The following is a 17194-nucleotide window of genomic DNA, read 5'->3' as shown; positions in this document are numbered from 1 at the left end:
TACCACTAAGCTGAATTTAGGGAGCACTAATATTGACATAATATCTATATCATAATATCATTGGAACCAGGTGGGTGTAGCCTCAAGTTCAACATTAAAACCTTGAATAAAGACCAGTGTGAACACGCCAAGTCTTTAAAATGAATTTATTAGCCTCCAGAAGTGTCTCATATGTATCCCACAAAGCTACATGGTTACCCGCCAAGTATGGCCACTTCCTTCTCCACTGCTCTCCATCCAGGTGAGCAGGAAGGTGGTCACAGGAAGCCTGCAAATTTTTGATTAAATATGAAGATGAATTCATCAGCACTCAGGCATGCAAATATAAAGGGCACCCACAATGGAAAAGTTCTTTTACCCATCGCATCGCACCACATCGGTAGCCATCACACTGCATCAGGAGCAATCGCATCCTTAGTCATCCCCAACAATCATGAGCACTCAGGGTAGTGATCTGCCTAGTAGTTCTCAGGCTCGCAAGAGAGCTCCAGCATTGACCCATCAGAAGATTCTGGACCTTCTTGCAGTTTGGGGAGATGAATAAGTGGCAAGGAGACTTCGGGTGACCAAGATAAATGCAGACCTCTATGACCATATGTCGCATGAGATGACCGCCAAAAGTTACTCCCAGGACTCTACGCAATGCTGGGTGAAGGTGAAGGAACTCTGGCAGGCCTCTCACAAAGTCCAGGAAGCCAACCATCTCCACAGACCCGCAGCTAGTATGAACAATTGCACATGCTTATTGAGGCTGACCCCACCACGGAGCCTGGTATTAATTACAATGCTTGTGGAGGCCCTAGTCTGGAGCCGGGGGTAATCCAAGAGGAGGTGGGGGTCCAGGCCAAAGAGGCCAATGGAGAAGAGGAAGGGGCAATGAGCAGAGGTCTGAGGAAGTTCTTCCCGACAGCCCAGATCTCTTCACCCTGGAGCTGGGGCAGGTCCCTTCTACGCTGGTTCCTGAGACCCCGGAACCAAGCTGTTCTGGTGAGGATTTTTTTTCTGAGTGCTACAAGCAGGTTGCAGGTGGGTATAGGAATAGGTACGTGTATGCGCCCCTCAGAACAGTGTGTTAATATTTCTGGGAATAGAATGCTTCTCCTTTTTCGACATCTCCTTGAAGGCCTCATCCAGACACTCTTGTATTTTTTGCACAAGGTTTTTAGGCAGGCCTGACTTATTGCAGCTTCCACGGTCGCACACCTTGCCACATCAGGCAACCAGATAGCAATCTGGTGTCATGGTGCCACAGCAATTTGGCAAATTTCCCAGCCTGGTGGTCACACAGAACGAGCAGCTGTTCTTTGTCAATGTCTGTTAGTTTTAGGATGGTGATGTCTTCTTTGGGAACCTAAAGAAGCATGGGAATTTGGATCGGACTTTTCCCCATGCTTCCTGCCCTTTTACATTTCACTGGAGAGTACTGCCGCACTATGTGGCTGGTGGGCACTCTGTCCCTCACCCCATCCCACATGGGATGCAGGCTCTCCAAGCCTTCTCCCCTCACATGTCCCTTTCCTTCAGCATCTCTTTTCACTTTACAGGGATCCCTCCTCACCCAGCCGTCCATGTGGATAGAATCAAACCCTTCCCCTCTATCCTCTCTCGCCATGTGGCTGTCGGGCTCTGTTTGCCTTGCTCATTGTGGAGGATTGCTCCAGGAGCAGCCAAAAAAAGTTTTTCCCCTGTCCCAGGACACTGGATGGCTTTTTCTGCTTTACAGCCCTCCCCCTTCCCCTGGAAAGTGGACAATAGCTTACCATGTCCACAACAAAATGCTCTGAATAAATTATGGTAAATGATGGATTGTAAAATGCACACTTCCAATGCCATCCTTAATAAGCCTTAAACAGTCTTGGAAAAAGAAACTTTCCCTGATGAGAGACATAGACCCATTCATTCCATGGGGAATCACTTTGTCTGAACTGTATCTCAGTTTTGACCTTCACTTTACAGCTGCCATCCCCAGCGTGGGAGACACGGCAAGAAAGCAAAAAAGGTGCAAGCAGGATCTGATCCTGCAGCACCTGGAGCTGCCTGAGTTGCAAACCCGTAAGATGACAAGGGACACGGCCCAATGGCAGCAAAGCACAGCTCATCCTACAGCTGAATGGCAGCAGAAAATGCTTGAGTTCCAGAAAGAGCAAGTGCCAAAACTCATAATGGCAGTGAGCGACCAAATGGAGGTCCTTCCGTCCATGCAGCAGCTGCAGAGGGACTCCCAACACAGCACTGTGGGCTCTGCTGACTGCTGCCCAATCTCATGAAATCAGGTCACCTCCACCTCCGGCATTACAGTCCCTGAATGCAGGGAGGGAATTCAAGGACAGCTTGCTGCTCTAGCCCCAATGACCACTGCAAAAGACTATTCCATCACCCTTGACAAGGCTTCTTTTCCTTGTCCTTCTCTCCTCCCCCCAAATAAACTTATTCTTCTGAGCTCAGTATGATTTTTTGGCATGCACGAGTGGTAGGGTACACAAATCATCACAGGGAACAGGGTGGGGGTGAGTGGCCTGAAAGCACAGTTGCCCACCGCTAAGCCAAGCTCTGCAGAGGACCGGCAGCAGATGGAACTGGGAGCGTGGGAACTGTAGACTGCTGGAGTGTAGACTGCTGAAAGCATGTGTGCCCTTTTTTAAGAAAATAACCCTCCCTTGACATCCATTCTACTTCCTGCAACTTAGCGCCCTTCCACCAAAAAAAAGCATTCTTTCAGTCAGACAAGGGTCTAATTTATTGGTTCACATTTGGTGCAGAGCACAAATCAGTTTGGGAAGTGGGACTTGGTTTGTATTACATTACTATCATGGGTGTGACAGATCATTCATGAAGCTATGTTTCAAAGAGTCCCTTATTGCTGCTGCCTGTGCATGGTTGTTGGTGCATGGCCACGTAGGCGGCTGGGAGGAAGCCCTGCTGATGATCTCAGCCTCAATATTTCAGATGGACAGGAAATTCTCCTGCCTGGATTCACAAATGTTGTGCAAAATAACGCATGTTGTAATCACAGCGGGGACATTAGTTTTAGAAAGGTCCAAATGGGTCAACAGGCATCTGAACCTTACTTTTAAACAGCCAAAGGTGAATTCCAACATTATTCTGCACCTGCTGAGTCTCTGATGGAAGTTTTCCTTGCTGAGGTCCAGGGCTTCATAAGGCAAGGGAGCAGAGGGTAAACAGGGTCACCCAAAAATTACAATAGGCATCTCCACGTCACCAATCTGGATTTTCTGGTCTATGAAAAAAATCCCACTCATGAGCTTTCTGTACATACCAAAATTTCGGGAGGCGCGCACATTGTGAATTCTCCCCAACCATCCCATGTTGGATGCTGGTGAAACAACACTTGTTATCTACCATCCCCTGCAAAACCATGGAGAAGTATCCCCTTCGGTTTACATACCCAGAGGCCAGGTGGTCCAGGACCATGATGTGGATGTGTGTGCCATCTATTGCCCCACCACAGTTCAGAAACCCCATGGCAGCAAAGCCATTATTGCCTGTACATCTCCCAGGGTCGTGGTCTTCCTGAGGAGATGCTGACAGATTGCACGGGCCTGCTGCATCACCATGGACTCCACTGTAGATCCTGCCCACCCCAAATTGATTTGCCACTGACTGGTAACTGTAGGGCATTGCAAACTTCCATAGAGCGATTGCCGCTCGCTTCTGAACCGTTAAAACCAGCCTCATTCTTGTGGTGTTGTGCCTCAGTTCAGGGGCCAGCACATCAAAGTTCCATAAAAGTGGGCTTGCACATGTGAAAGTTCTGCACCCGCCACTGGTCATCCCAGGATTCCAAAATGATGTGGTCCCACCAGTGTGTGTTGGTCCCACGAGTCCAAAGCCGCTGCTCCACTGTCAGCAATGAATCCAGGGCGGCCAGCAGCTGTGAGTTTTCAGACCGCAGTTGAAAGATTTGCTCTTCAAAACCAGCCTCATCACCATCACCATTATACTGAACCATCACTGCACTTTTTAATAGGAAGCAAAATTGTGTGACAGTCTGCAAAGTTGCTGCAATGGTGTGTGCAATTACTTGAAACAAGTGGGGATCCATGGTTGCGCTAGTGCTGAGCCGTAGAAAATGCCAGAGAAAATGGTGTGAACTCCAGTTCATTTTCATGTGGTTACTGGGTGCTCTGAATTCTGGGACAGTGCTTTTCATTCCGGGATTTTCACATGAAACACCCACAAGCAACCGGGGCTAAGGCACTGTGGGATAGGTACCCACAGTGCATTGCTCATGCAGTCGAACTTGGATAAGACAATGGGAATGTGGAAACTCGACACGAAGAACCAGCAGTTCGAATTTCCAGAAGGTTTGTAGACTCTTAAATTCTAATTTGTAAGAACGAGGTTAAAAATTTGAATGTAGTAAATGTCGAATTTATCTCATAGAGCAGATGCAGTCTCAGTTTCCAGGGTCTCTAATGTTTCTGTGAAATCCAAAACTATCCTACAGTTTTTCAGGATCTTTCTATAGGGTCACTTTCTACAGAGTTACTTTCTAAGGGCTTATCTACACGGCGGTTTTATTTACAGGAAAACCCCCTTTTTCCCCAAAGTCCCCAAATCGTTCACATAGCCAAGCAGGATAATTCGAGCTAAAAATGGCTTTCCCCTCGAAATAATTACTCCAGCTCTGGAATGACATTTGCCAATCCCCCACCTTCAAGGTCGAAAAGGAATGTGTGTGAAAAAAGCACAGCTATTATCGGCTCAGGTGAAGGTTCCTTTTGCAATGCTGTGGCTGCAAACTATGGCTTTAAATGAGAACGCTCCACTTCGCAAGCTGTGGCTGTGTGAATGCAATTTTCCAACACTTATTTGGACTCTAGAACCTTGAAATAAGGAATGTAAACCAAAAAAACCCCCCATACCTGCAGTATAGACACAGCCTAATATGCACTGTTTATGAACCCAACCCATCAGCCAACCTGCCTGCAGCTGTGCCTGTGACTTAGCAACCTGGCAAGCTTGCTGCTTTAAAAAACAAAAAGCATTCAAAATGCAAATCCTGCTTCAGGATTTGTATGCACAACTCCCACTGTCAGAATTTGTTCTACTGCCTTTAACATATGCTGGCAGTTCCCATTAGAACATTATGGTTGGTGCACTGATGACAACGGAGTTACTTTGCATTTACACTCAAAGTGAGAGGAGACCGTATCCCATAAAGCCTTCTCTATGGACATGTCTCACTGTTTTCCTGGAGGCTACCTTGGGATCAGTTTAACGTTCATACTCCTGGAGCAAAATGGACACAGTGTTTCTTTGACTGCAGCCTAGTATATGAACTTCTTATGGAAGAGTAATTTGCTGCAATGAAACACATTAGGCCCTGATCCTGCAATCACTTCTACCCAGGCTGACCCCAACGTCTGTGCAGAGCCCCAGAGAAATCAGTGGGGTGAAAGGAGTCACCTGTGGCGATTTCACTGAAGGATCAGGGATAAAGTCACTGCTGCGTCTGTTCCACAATTTTTTAACTGGAGTGAAACCAAGCAAACCTGAGGCCAAACAGTTTCTGAACATGCAGTGAGCTTTCTGTTCACTTAACAGAACAATTCTCACAGTACAAGGAAAGTGACAGATTGGCACATCATTGAGTAGGTGCTACAGAGAGCCACACAATTCTTAGAAGCAAAGATTTCTTTTTGTTTTTCCTCAAAAAATAATACTCAACTTAAATCACAGTTTTTCCTCTATACTGTATATATATATATAGACACAATTTCCTGGTAAACATTTACAAGATATGTTGGCACATTGAAAAGATATATCGCCATTTGCATAAAGATTCACACTCACCGAGTTCAGTATACAAGGACACACAGTAATGTACAACCAATAGAATAAATAAATACTTTGTTTTTGTTACAAGTTATTCAAAAACACTGCTAGTGATGGGCCTGAAGACACACTCAAATACCGATAGCAGATATTGTGCAGGGTTCTCAGCTATCTGTTAAAAAAATAAAAGCCTGAAATCTAGTGTCAGAGTTGTTGCTCGATAAAAAGAGTACTACTAATCCCTATCCAATGGTTATTAATGGTTTTGCTATGTGAGGTGTCACTTTGTTCCCTTCCCATTTAGAGCATAGTTATTCGGATCGTTTATTCATTCTAATCTCTGAAAAGCAACGAGGTCTAGACTCAGGGACCGGTCAGTAGTGTAGGTGAGAGGTTTGCTCTCTGCTTCAAGAAAAGAAGAGAGATTCACACTCAGACCTGAAGGTTCAAAGCCCAGCTCCTTCCGTATTCATGTGGGCTATTTCAGATGCTAGTGCAGACCATTTTCTCCAGTAAATTAAACTCTTTTTGGTTGGCTCTAACATGGGCAGGAAATTGCTTCAAAGGGTTTTCTGCCTTGTGTGGATAAAGCACAAAGAGCCTGCAAAATGCAAAACTAGAGAAGATGATTTTCTCCTCTGTCCCCTCACCCGGTATTTTTCTTCAGCAAAACAGGTCAGCAGGCCCTGCCTTTCCCTGGTTTGTAACTACAGGCTCTGCATCCCACACACTGCAGACCGGCTCACTGTACTCTGCAACTGTTCTCCAGAGCATGTGCTATTTTCCTCTGGGTTTGTTCTGCAAGCAACATCTGAGACACACCAGACACAAACACAAAACACATCAGCACAAAGGCCTGTTCCGCAGGAGGAGGCCCAGAGGGGTCCCCTTTCCCTGCTGGTGACCACCACTCCCTCAGCGCAGAGGGCTCTGGCTGGGCCCTGCTGAGGGAGCAGCGCAGCGGAAGAGAGAGAGAGAGAGAGAGCACGTTTATCACATTACATGGCTGGCAAACAGATTTCTGCAGCGCAATCTGAGAGAAAAGCTCCTTGAAAGAGCTACAGCAAAACACTGCCCCAGCTGCCAGGAGCAACCCGGAACTGGTTTAGCCATGACAATGACCTTTCTGGAAAGGTGGGAATTAACCCATTAGCACAACCCACTCCTCCCCTCTTCCTCTTCTACTTTTCTTACCTGAGTTGAAAAATAACCCCAAACTCTTGGCTGCACCTGCCTCACCAATGACTTGGCAGCTCAGCTTTCCCACTCCTCTGGGGCAGGTCGAGGTGCTGCTGGGACTGCACCCCTATGGGCACTCACAGCAAAGACTGCTACACTTGGTCTATTTTCCTCCTCATGGGCCTGATCCAAAACCCACCGATGTCCAGCTGGAGCCTTCCCCTCGATTCCAATGGGCTGAGGATCAGGCCCTGTAAGCACAAGCGGGTCCTCTGGGCACAAAACTCAGACTTTTCAAAGAGCTCCAGGCTGCATTTTGCAAGTGTTCAGGACCACGACTGGCAACAGACTTTTACAGCTCAGCTCCGATGTGGGCACCTACACATGTGGCACCCTGGGCCCTTCTGGAATGATCCAGAATTGGAACATCGCCTGCTCTGATCCTGGGGAGTCGAGCACACTGTAAACCCAAAGGGAGGGGAAGAAAACAGAACCCCAAACAAGGAAGATGGTCTATCATCGGAAGAACTTCCCTGGTCAGTCTGTCTCCCAAAGACACAGCCTCCTGCTCCTCCCAGAGTGTGGCGAACCCCCTGGGTTTCACTAGGGCAGCCTGGTTTTCATGTCACATGGGGACGCTGGTTCCTGGGAAGTGCTTTGTTCCCCTCTGCAGGTCAAGCTGCAAATGCAAAGGCAGACCCAAGAAAACAGCAACACGGCCTGCCTGTAGCCCAGCCTCCTGGAGGAAGCTTTCTCTGGAAAGTGCTCCGGCTGAAGAGAGGAACCACAGCTGCAGCATTCCCACCAATGCTCAGTGAGGCAGGGAAACAGCTGCCTAGGACTGGCATCCAAAGTTCAAATGTCCGACACAAGAACTAAGATGCAAGTTTACAGATCTTTGGTCAGTCACTGAACACATATGGTGAGCAGAGAACTATACAGGGGACCCTTCCCCTAATGTCTAAGCTCAACAGCAGAAGAGCCAAGATAAGGGAACTTTCACCTTAGAGAGCAGCACATGTCAAACTACAAAGGGTTTTGTCACAGGTGTGGCACTTCAAGGAGTCGGGCAGGAAGAGTTGGACAGGAGCCCCGATGTCTCACTGAACACCCCTCCCTTTCCAGGCCTTTCATTTATTCTCAATCAGCGTCTGGACTTTGTACACGAGGTCCCGGGCCAGCCTCAGGAGCTGTTTGGTGTTGTGCCGCTCGGCCATTTCTGGAACATGGAAGGAAAAGGAATTAGCCAATGGCGGCCACATAACTCGAGGTCCTGAGAGAATGGTGTGCCGCCGCCTCCTGCCTCTGTCATGCTGTGGGAAGGAGTGGAAGCTATTCAGAGCAGTTGTGGGCCTCTAAGCATGGCTGGGTCCAGAAGTTCCTTACTGAATATTCATGAGAATCATTACTAGCTAAAGAATCCCTGTGGGGACTGACAGGTCTCTAAAGGGAAATGGAGCCATAGAACAAGTGGAGAACCTGGAGGCACAGAGTGACTGCCCTCAGGCCCCAGAGGAAAGCAGAGTCCGGATTCGAACGGACTGATTGCTGGCTTACAGAATCAGCCTAGTATCCTGCCATAAGCAATATCACCCCGTTCTGCTTCAACAAACACTAGTTATCAGTAGAGACTAACGCACCCTAACCACAAGCACTTGCTGACCAAGACTGTCTACTTGCCATAGATTCCACCCAACAAAACTCAGGACATACCATTGAAGAACTTAATGATATCAGTAAAATCCATGTTATTTTCCAAAATGATGTCCCGGTACATCTCCACCAAGGCCAGGGCTATGAAGAGGACATAGTGTGAAGAGGAGACGCGTGCAGCTGCCCAGATTGTCTCCCAGACGGCGAACACATCATCGTATACTAACTCTGTGACAGACAGAAAAATGGATAAGCCAGGGAGTCGTTTAGGATGGGCCCAGGACCTGGGATGGGGCTATGGAGAATGCCCAGCAACAAACAGAGGGCCCTGTCTTTGGAAGATCTTAGAATTACTGTAAAAAGGGAAACTTGTTCCAGGTTGGTGATTATTTTATATGGAAAACAATCAGGCTCCTGCCAGGATGTGAGAACTTAAGTGTGGCCTGACCCTGATGACCCATCAGTGTAAAACAGGAATAAACTCACTAGCCATTGGCCTTACATGGGTGGATATGACAGAACAAAACATGGTCTGAACTGAGTGCAGAAAAGTGGAACAAGCACCAACACTGGGATTTAGCATCCAGCCAAATTCAAAATAAAGCACAATGTATTGAACACTGCAGGAGATTAACTGCTGTAACAAGCTCCCAAGGAAACTGGAGTGTTCTCCACCTCCTGATGTCTTCCGATCCAGACTGGCAGCCTTCCTGCAGGTTGTTTTCGCCAATGAACATCTCAACTGATGCCACTCTCTGTAAGGTAGAGGCATCTGGGTTCACAGGAGGCCTTCAAGCCTTAGTCAAGGTCATGGCACTCACCTCGCTTGAAGTCCAGGAGAAACCATCGATAGCAGAAGTAGAAATGGGTGTAGTCGCCATTCTGGTGCATCAGCTCAAAGAGCTCAGAGTCCAAGATCTGTCCAAGAAAAGCAAAGGGTGTCCAGGAACTGGTTAGAGCCCAAGAGGCAACAGATATGCCTCCCATCCGGCCTTTTCAGCCACACCCTCAGGCACTTCCATAGCCCTACACACTTGGCAAGCTCCTCTGCAGCTGTAACACTCCCTCGTCCTGGTCGTTTCCACAAACGCCTCCATAGCCCTGCCCCCAAACACAAAGGTGCCTCCTCCAGAACCCAGGACCCCACCACATCCTCCCTGGAAGAGCCCTTTAACACAGCAGGTGGATGAGAAAAAACCTTCCTTTGGTGGGCCTCAGAGGCCACCACCTTCTCGCCATCAGCCCCAGCCCAGTACCTGGATCAGGGATCTCATGTTAGCGAAGTGGGTGTCCATGGCGCCCCCATGCGGGAAATTCTGGTTCATCCTTTTCATGAGCTCAGTGAAACAGCTGAAAGCGAGTGCCTCTGTACAGGACGAGAGGGAGAGCGTCATGGCTCTATGGCACAGACGCGTTCACACACAAATTGCATGCGGCCACCGGAGCATGGGGGTTGGTATGTACACATCGGCTCACATCCAGCACAGCTGGTTACTTGCCGCTACTTTTGCTGATTCTCTGCAGCAGAGTCAGGATGGAATGGGCCCTGGAGACAAAGCCTCTCCCCAACCCAGAGAGGTCTCTCCAGGCGCTGCTGGAGGCACAAATGGCTGCCCAAGACTTGTGCCGTCCCTGTCAGAGGGACAGATAGAAGTCTGCAGCACCATGGGTATGTGGCACCCTGCCAGAGCCAGATAGACCAGGACACGGCAGATCTGTGGGTCTGACTGAGTCAGCAAGCTCTCCCCAAATCTCCCCTTGTAAATACCCTGAGCTAATCACATCCGATGGAGCTGCCGGGACCCTGCCCACTCACCGTCATCCAGGATGACCAGGAGAGGCGCCAGCAAATCACACATTCCCTGCACGTAGCCAATATCAATGTGCTGCCAGATATAGCTGGGGAGACAGTGGGTTAGACAGGCTGTGAACTCTCCAGGGGGGATAGGCCCAGCGTACGGCTCTCATGCACTCATATGGGAGCCAGGCAATGGGCAAGCAGCCTGCCTGCCCCAGAGATTCCATGGGGTCAAAGTCAGAAGCCAAAGGGCTCCATTCCCTGGTGCTGTGTGCTGTAATCACTGACCAGGTGGCACACTACGTGGGTGGATGGCAGTGCCTGGATCGAGGGGTGGGGGTGAGGGGGGGAAAAATCAGTTCTCATGGGTCCCCACCAACATCAGTGTCACGCAAGGGCCAAGAAAAACTGAGGGAAGATGGGGCCCCTGCAAAAGTGGACAGAAGTCCATAAGGAAAAGTTATTTATTTGTTCCCAGAACATAAAAACTGGTTGTCACCAAAGAAATTAATAAGTAGCAGGTTTAAAATACAAAAGGAAGTATTTATTTCACGCAGTGCACAGTCAACTTGTGGAACTCCTGGCCAGAGGAAGTTCTGAAGACCAGGACTTTAACAGGGTTCAGAAAGAACTGCATAAGTTCGTGGAGGTTAGGTCCATCAGTGGCTAATAGCCAGGATGGGTAGGGATGGCGTCCCTGGCCTGTCTGTCAGAGGCTGGAAACAGGTGACAGGGGAAGGATCACTTGATGATTCCTTGTTCTGTTCACTCCCTCTGGGGCACCTGGCATCGGCCACTGTCAGAAGACAAGACCCTGCGCCAGATGGATCTTTGTTCTGAGCCAGTGTGGCCATTCTCATACTCTTGTGACAAGGCGTTGCTCTAATTACCCACTCCGTCCCCAGCATACAATGCCTTTCAAAAGAACCTGCCAGCACTGCTGGTGCTGGGGGAGGAGCCCTGAAACGTCCTTCGATGGGCAGAGCCCTGAAACGTCCTCTGAATTTGCAGAACTGCCTGTCTCCTCCTCTCTCCTTCGTGCGGGTGCAGCTGGGCACTCTCTGAAAGAGCCTAGAGGATATGTCTCATTAAAACACTCTACCCTGCCTCTCTTTGCGCCACCACATAGACCAGCCACCTTCCATCGGAGATGGACTGGTAGGGCTCCCTTCACAGCCCAGCTGTGGTGCTCGCTATCGGCTGCAGGTACTCTTTGAATGACACCAGCTCCCCTTCCCCTGCAGCCTGGGCAGTGAATAGAGGGCCATGGGAATCAGCACAGACACAACAACTGCCTTCCCTTCCTCCTGCCAACCCTACCCTCAGTTTGTTTGCTCGTTCCAGGGCAGGTAGCCTGGGAACAACTCTCTCCCCTGTAGGCCGGGCCAGGAGGGCACACAGTGAAGCATCACATTGGTGGGGCACCTCTCATGTCAATATGCTGCAACGACTCAGCAGAGATCAGCTCTGGAGCAAATGAAACTCCAATCAAGCGGTGCCAGGAGCAATGAACAAAACAGCAAAGAGCTTGTTTAAAAAAAGATAAATAAAAGACGCTCACCCTTAGCTCCCAGTCCGTTCTCTGACCCACAAGAAAACACATCTGTGCAGACAACCTGATGCTACTTGCATCTCCCTCCCTGGATCAAGGGCTTCTGGAGACCAAGTAGCCTGGTACATAGCACACACCACATTTGGTAATGAATCAAAATTCTCTACAGAAGGCTAGAGAAACCTATTTGTGGCAGAAGAAAGTCATGACTTAATGACCATCTCCGTCTTCTCAGGTTCCAGCTGCACTGTTGATCCACCTCAGCCAAGCTCTGCCAGGCCTGCCCGTGAGATTAATGGACAGTGCTAACAAAATAAATTCGTTTCCTCATTCTGCTGAGCTGTGTCATATTAATACTCCTGATTTCTCTGCCACTCGCATGGCTGCGTCTGCAGGGCTGCAGCTACTTGTCATCTGGGACAGTATCTACAGTGACCTCTGCAGGAGATGACTCATCAGCAGACATCAGAAATCCGCCCATGTATTTGTCTCTCCAATACTTGTGTGGCCGTCCCCACCGTACCCTCTGCAGGAATAAGCGCAAGTAACGAATGTCTGGTATCTCCACTTCTCATTAGCGTTTGAGTTCTGCAGGTCAAACCCTCATTCACACTCTGCAGGAGCACAGCAGGGCTGCGCTGCCAGCACTGGATGTGGGACACCATCTCGGCTGCTGTCCTGTGGGACCTTGCTGGCATGGAAGAGCCAAGCCCACCTGCTCTGAGCCACACGGCCAGCTGGCCTGGGCTGGATTTGTACCACAAGAAACACGGAGATATACCTACTTCTCTCACAGAGCTGGATAAGACCTCAGGAGGTCATTGAGTCCAGCTCCCGGCAGGACCAAGCACCGTCCCTGACAGATTTTCCTTTTTAATCTACCCTGCCCTGGAACAGCACTTTCAGGGATTGACCTCACAAGCCTGGGTTTACAAGGCCAATGCGCTAAACTCTGAGCCATCCCTCCCCCGGCAAGGGACACCGCAAGACAGAGCTGCATCACAGCTCAACCCGCGGGGCTTGACAGGAGCTAATGATCACTTCCTCTGCGACTGGGGGGTGGGGGGGTCAGAGGCTAGATTCTTGTAGCCACCAATCCCTGTCTTAAGGCCCTGATTGTGAGCTGCACTAGGATGCTGGGGCCTTCTAGGCGGGAGAAACAATAGAAGAGAAAACAAATGGGTTCAGATCATCACTGGAGCCGCCACCACTGGCCTGGGGCTTCCCACCACAGGCGCCTTACTCACAAATGGGGCCATCTGCAGGAAAGTCAGCTCCTCCCCTAACCCACCAGTCAATACCTGCACATGACGTTGCGGAGCTTTTCAAGGTTGGCGGGTGTGAAGTACCAATAGTTCCGGTCACACCTCTGCACGTCCTTCTCAATGCGATGCAGGTTCACCGTGTACATGTCCAGCAGCTCTGGCTACAGAGATAGGGACCGAAATAATACAGATGAATTCCTCCAGCGCCTCCTCCCTCCCAAAGCAATGCTGCCAGGTGGAACGAATCCCCAGGCACTGCACTCTGCTCAGAAGTTGCGCTGTGAAGGAGTTAGCTACCATGCAACTGCAGAACTAAAAAAGGGGGGGGGGTCACACAGAGCAGCTGGCGAAATGCATTTGCAAAGGGACTCACAGATGGGTCCCAGCCCAAGATGGAAATTGCACAGCAAATACTCACTGAATAGGTGACCCCCGTTGAGGAGACAGGAGAAACTTCATTGGTAGCCAAATCAGCCACCGCCAGGGAATCCAGCTGCGGGTATAAGCTCTCCATCTCGGGTTCCTCCGACAGATTGTCCTCACTCCCCACCAAGCTGTGCTTTTCGGCTTCGCTATCTGCCCAGCTCTCATCCACCACGGGCAGGCCCACTGCTCTGCTGTCAGGCACCACCCCTGCTGTATTCCTGCCAACTGGAATAAAGACTTCTAAGCTTCCATTGATGGGACATTCACCTTCTAAGCTGTCCTGGTCCTGCAGGTCCTGCTCTGCCAGCCTGCCCTCTGACAAAGTGCTGGCTGAGCTCTGCAGCTTCGGGGCCTCTCCCCCATTGGCTTTCACTTCGTGGCAGTCTGCAGTTTTGCCAGATTCGGCTGTGTTGTCGTCAGTGCTGAAGCTATGCTCTGAATAGCCTGACGTGCTGGAGAAATTCTGGGACGAGGGATGGCCAGAGTCTGGGGAACACGTGCCATTGGCGACGACGATTCCATTGAGGGCTTTGGCTTGTTTGCCGTCTTCCAGTTGGGCATCTGTCTCGCTCTGTTCCACCTCATCAACGGATTCAAACACCTGTGCAAACAACAGGTAGAAAACCCCTGAGCCCAGACAAACGCGCTTTGCGTTCACCAGCAACCTCTAACTCCAGCTGGTACCGCAGCCCCTGGGCTCCCTACCATGAGGGGAGAAGTGAAGCGCTGATCAGAAAAGTGGCACCATCCTACCCAGTCACTGTGCAAAGTCCATCAACGAGGAGCTCTCAAACACCTGCTGGTTCTGCAGCTCCTAAGCCACCAGGAGTGAGCTGGGTCCTCGTGTGGCTTGCGCATCACAGACAGAACTTAACCATGTTTGACTGCCCAAATCAATCAATTACATCCGTGCAGTCCCATAAACCACAGCCACTGGGGTGGGACAGGTGTAACTGAAGGCAAAGTCTTTACAGCACATGACAGAGGAGTTAGAAAGACCCCAGCATGCCCCACAGATCCCAGGAAGAGTGTTCCGGGCTGGCAGCTAGAAGGAAGCAGATGTGTTGTCATGGCTGCTCACAGACTAGCGAGGGGCTCACACAGCCACTTTGTAGTCAATTTCCAGAGCACATTTTCCTGACCCGTTAGGCAAAGATTGACACCATGGATTTTTTCATGCATGGCCCCACAATAAGATGTGCTGGTGACTGGAGGTCTTGGAGTGACCTAGACTCATTCCCATCACATTAACAACAGTTTAAGGGCAACAATGTTGCACTGCGTTCTGCGGTGCCATTATGTCCTAAGGGTGGTGAGAAATCTGCTCCATGGCTAGGCTGCTTGCTTTGGATGCTAGCACAATGCACAGAGTTAAGTCAGGGACAATACTGATACGCTGTGCACGACCCCAACGTATTTGGACTTCCTCTGGGTTATGCGTAAGACATGCAGCCAAATTCAGGCAGCACATGACCTCCTCCTGCTAGACAGAGCATTTAGCAGCTCCAGTCTATCACCACTGCCTTGAGGAAGTCTCACTCCACAGAGAAGGGCTAACACATCTTGATGCTGGCTCTATTCTAACTGCGCTATCCATTCAATATGCTTCAATACACTGTCTAGGATTAGCTGGATTTTAATTTGTATGTCACCAAACTGCAGGTCTCTGCCATGGACCTGGCCATGTCAGACAAAAACATCACGTATCGTGTACATGATGTAAGTTCTCAGCTTCAAACATACAGCCTCACTGGATCTAGCCAGAAGCCGTTTCTGGTGGTTTCTAAAATGTCTTACCAGGACCCCTTGCTGTGCCTGAATTCCATGCTGTGTATGAATGTAGAAAGCCTCTGTGTATTAGCAGGGTTTCAGTTTAGGCACACAAATGGCTGCGCCTATATACATCAGCTAAGGGTACTCAAGCCAGGAGCTAATGAGATCCAGGTCAGCAAATGTACAACGTTTGCAGAAAATGGGGCAAATCTTTCCTTCAAAGCCCAGGCACAACTCCGGCATGTCAAGTCCTATCTGTCTTGATGGATGGCTGCAGTGGGGGGAGTCACTGCGCTCAACCAACTCTGTTTTGGACACTCCGAGGAGAAGCATGCGCAAAACTAGTGTCTAAAGCTCAGTGTATCACGCCAGGGTGAAGGAGTCACACGGGATGGTGTGACAGCTACTGAACAGTCACCAGCCTGCCCTGCAAAGCTCTGCCAGTTACCTGTGTGCTGGAGCTGGAGTCACTCTGCAGCCGGGTGTGGCCTTGTTGGCCAGAGCTACAGCTTTGGGAAGACTGAAAGAGAGAAGAGCAGAACAGTCAGTGAAACAGGCAAAGCTCAGGGTTATACCATCCCCCCTGGGAAGGCCAGGGGAAAGCGCACCCAGCAGGGCCATCGTAAGCAGGCACCTCTGCATAAAAGGATCAGGGGAAAATTGCCCCTGATAAATCCTTGTATTTCAAGCAGGGAAACCAGAGAGTCACAGCAGTGGGAGATGTGTCATACTGGGTCAGGTTATTTGCCCAGAGTCCAGCCTCCTGCCTCAAGCAGTGACCAGCGCTTCTCATTAGAGGAGCACTGGCAGGAGCACTGAATTTGAATATATATTATATTATATATATTTGAATATATATAAATATGTCACATTAACACATGGTTTAAATCATGATGGGAACTTTCTGAGTCACTATAGGGGCTCGTCTGCATACTTGGCTCAGTCTAATTCTTGACCTTCCCCCCCACCCCTCCACTCTCTGATTTGCTCACCTTGATCTGTTTTTTTTCTGATTTGTCCTCCTTGATTACTGTTTTTGGTTCTCTGTGCCTTAAATATTGAGCCTGTTCTGGTCTGGCTATGGTCTGAAGAAGTGGGTCTGTCCCATGAAAGCTCACCTAATAAACTATTTTGCTAGTCTTTAAAGTGCTACTTGACTGCTTTTTGTTTTGATCATGCAGGGGAGCAATGACTCACTCATCAGTAAATGCTGAATTCTTAGCCCGCTCATGCCTGGCTCTGTGCAAGCCATGTGTCACCTCAGCTGAGGCAAGCAACAACATATCTGCACCCTGCCTACCTGTCCCCTACTCGCCCACTCGTGGCTCCCTCCATCTCTATCTGACAGACTCACCGACAAACACACAAACACGCTCCCTCGCGCTCTCTTGCAAGGCGGAGACAGCGAAAGCCGCAGTGAAGCACAGGTGCAGCTCAGACGGGCTGACCCGGGAGTCTCCTTTGGCCTTTCTTGATCTGGGTTTTGCTTCCAGTGGATGGGGTCAGGGAATTTGACTTGTCACTTGTTTTGCTGCACAGAAAACTCCCCCACAGGCCCTGCGGTACCCTTGTCTGCAGCTGGCACCTTCCCAGTTTCCCCTATCCTTCTATGGATGCCCTGCTCAGAGAATGAAGATGGACTGAATGCTCTCACATGCACCTGTGCTATGGTTCCTTTAAGAGACTCTGTCCTCCTGTCAAGGCTGTTCCCCACTCTGACAGTGCAGAAGGTGGAGCCTGTAAAAGACC

General features: G+C 49.7%; 1 protein-coding gene across 1 annotated transcript in view; it reads right to left on the bottom strand.

Annotated features, from left to right (window-relative positions):
- Positions 1 to 1807: 1807 nt before the first annotated feature.
- Positions 1808 to 17194, bottom strand: part of SGSM1 (small G protein signaling modulator 1) — a 71817-nt gene continuing 56430 nt past the window's right edge. Inside the window, exons 19-26 of the mRNA XM_075012867.1 lie at positions 15894 to 15965; positions 13665 to 14273; positions 13283 to 13407; positions 10448 to 10530; positions 9888 to 9997; positions 9453 to 9549; positions 8692 to 8859; positions 1808 to 8197 (exon numbers count right to left, since the gene is read on the bottom strand). Coding sequence (XP_074868968.1) covers positions 8109 to 8197; positions 8692 to 8859; positions 9453 to 9549; positions 9888 to 9997; positions 10448 to 10530; positions 13283 to 13407; positions 13665 to 14273; positions 15894 to 15965 — 1353 coding nt within the window. The 3' untranslated portion in view covers positions 1808 to 8108. The remainder of the gene's footprint in view (positions 8198 to 8691; positions 8860 to 9452; positions 9550 to 9887; positions 9998 to 10447; positions 10531 to 13282; positions 13408 to 13664; positions 14274 to 15893; positions 15966 to 17194) is intronic.

Source organism: Carettochelys insculpta, chromosome 18, assembly GCF_033958435.1.
Source record: "Carettochelys insculpta isolate YL-2023 chromosome 18, ASM3395843v1, whole genome shotgun sequence".
Lineage (NCBI taxonomy): Eukaryota > Metazoa > Chordata > Testudines > Carettochelyidae > Carettochelys > Carettochelys insculpta.
The sequence above is the reverse complement of the archived record's forward strand: the minus strand, read 5'-3'. Positions and strand labels throughout refer to the sequence as shown.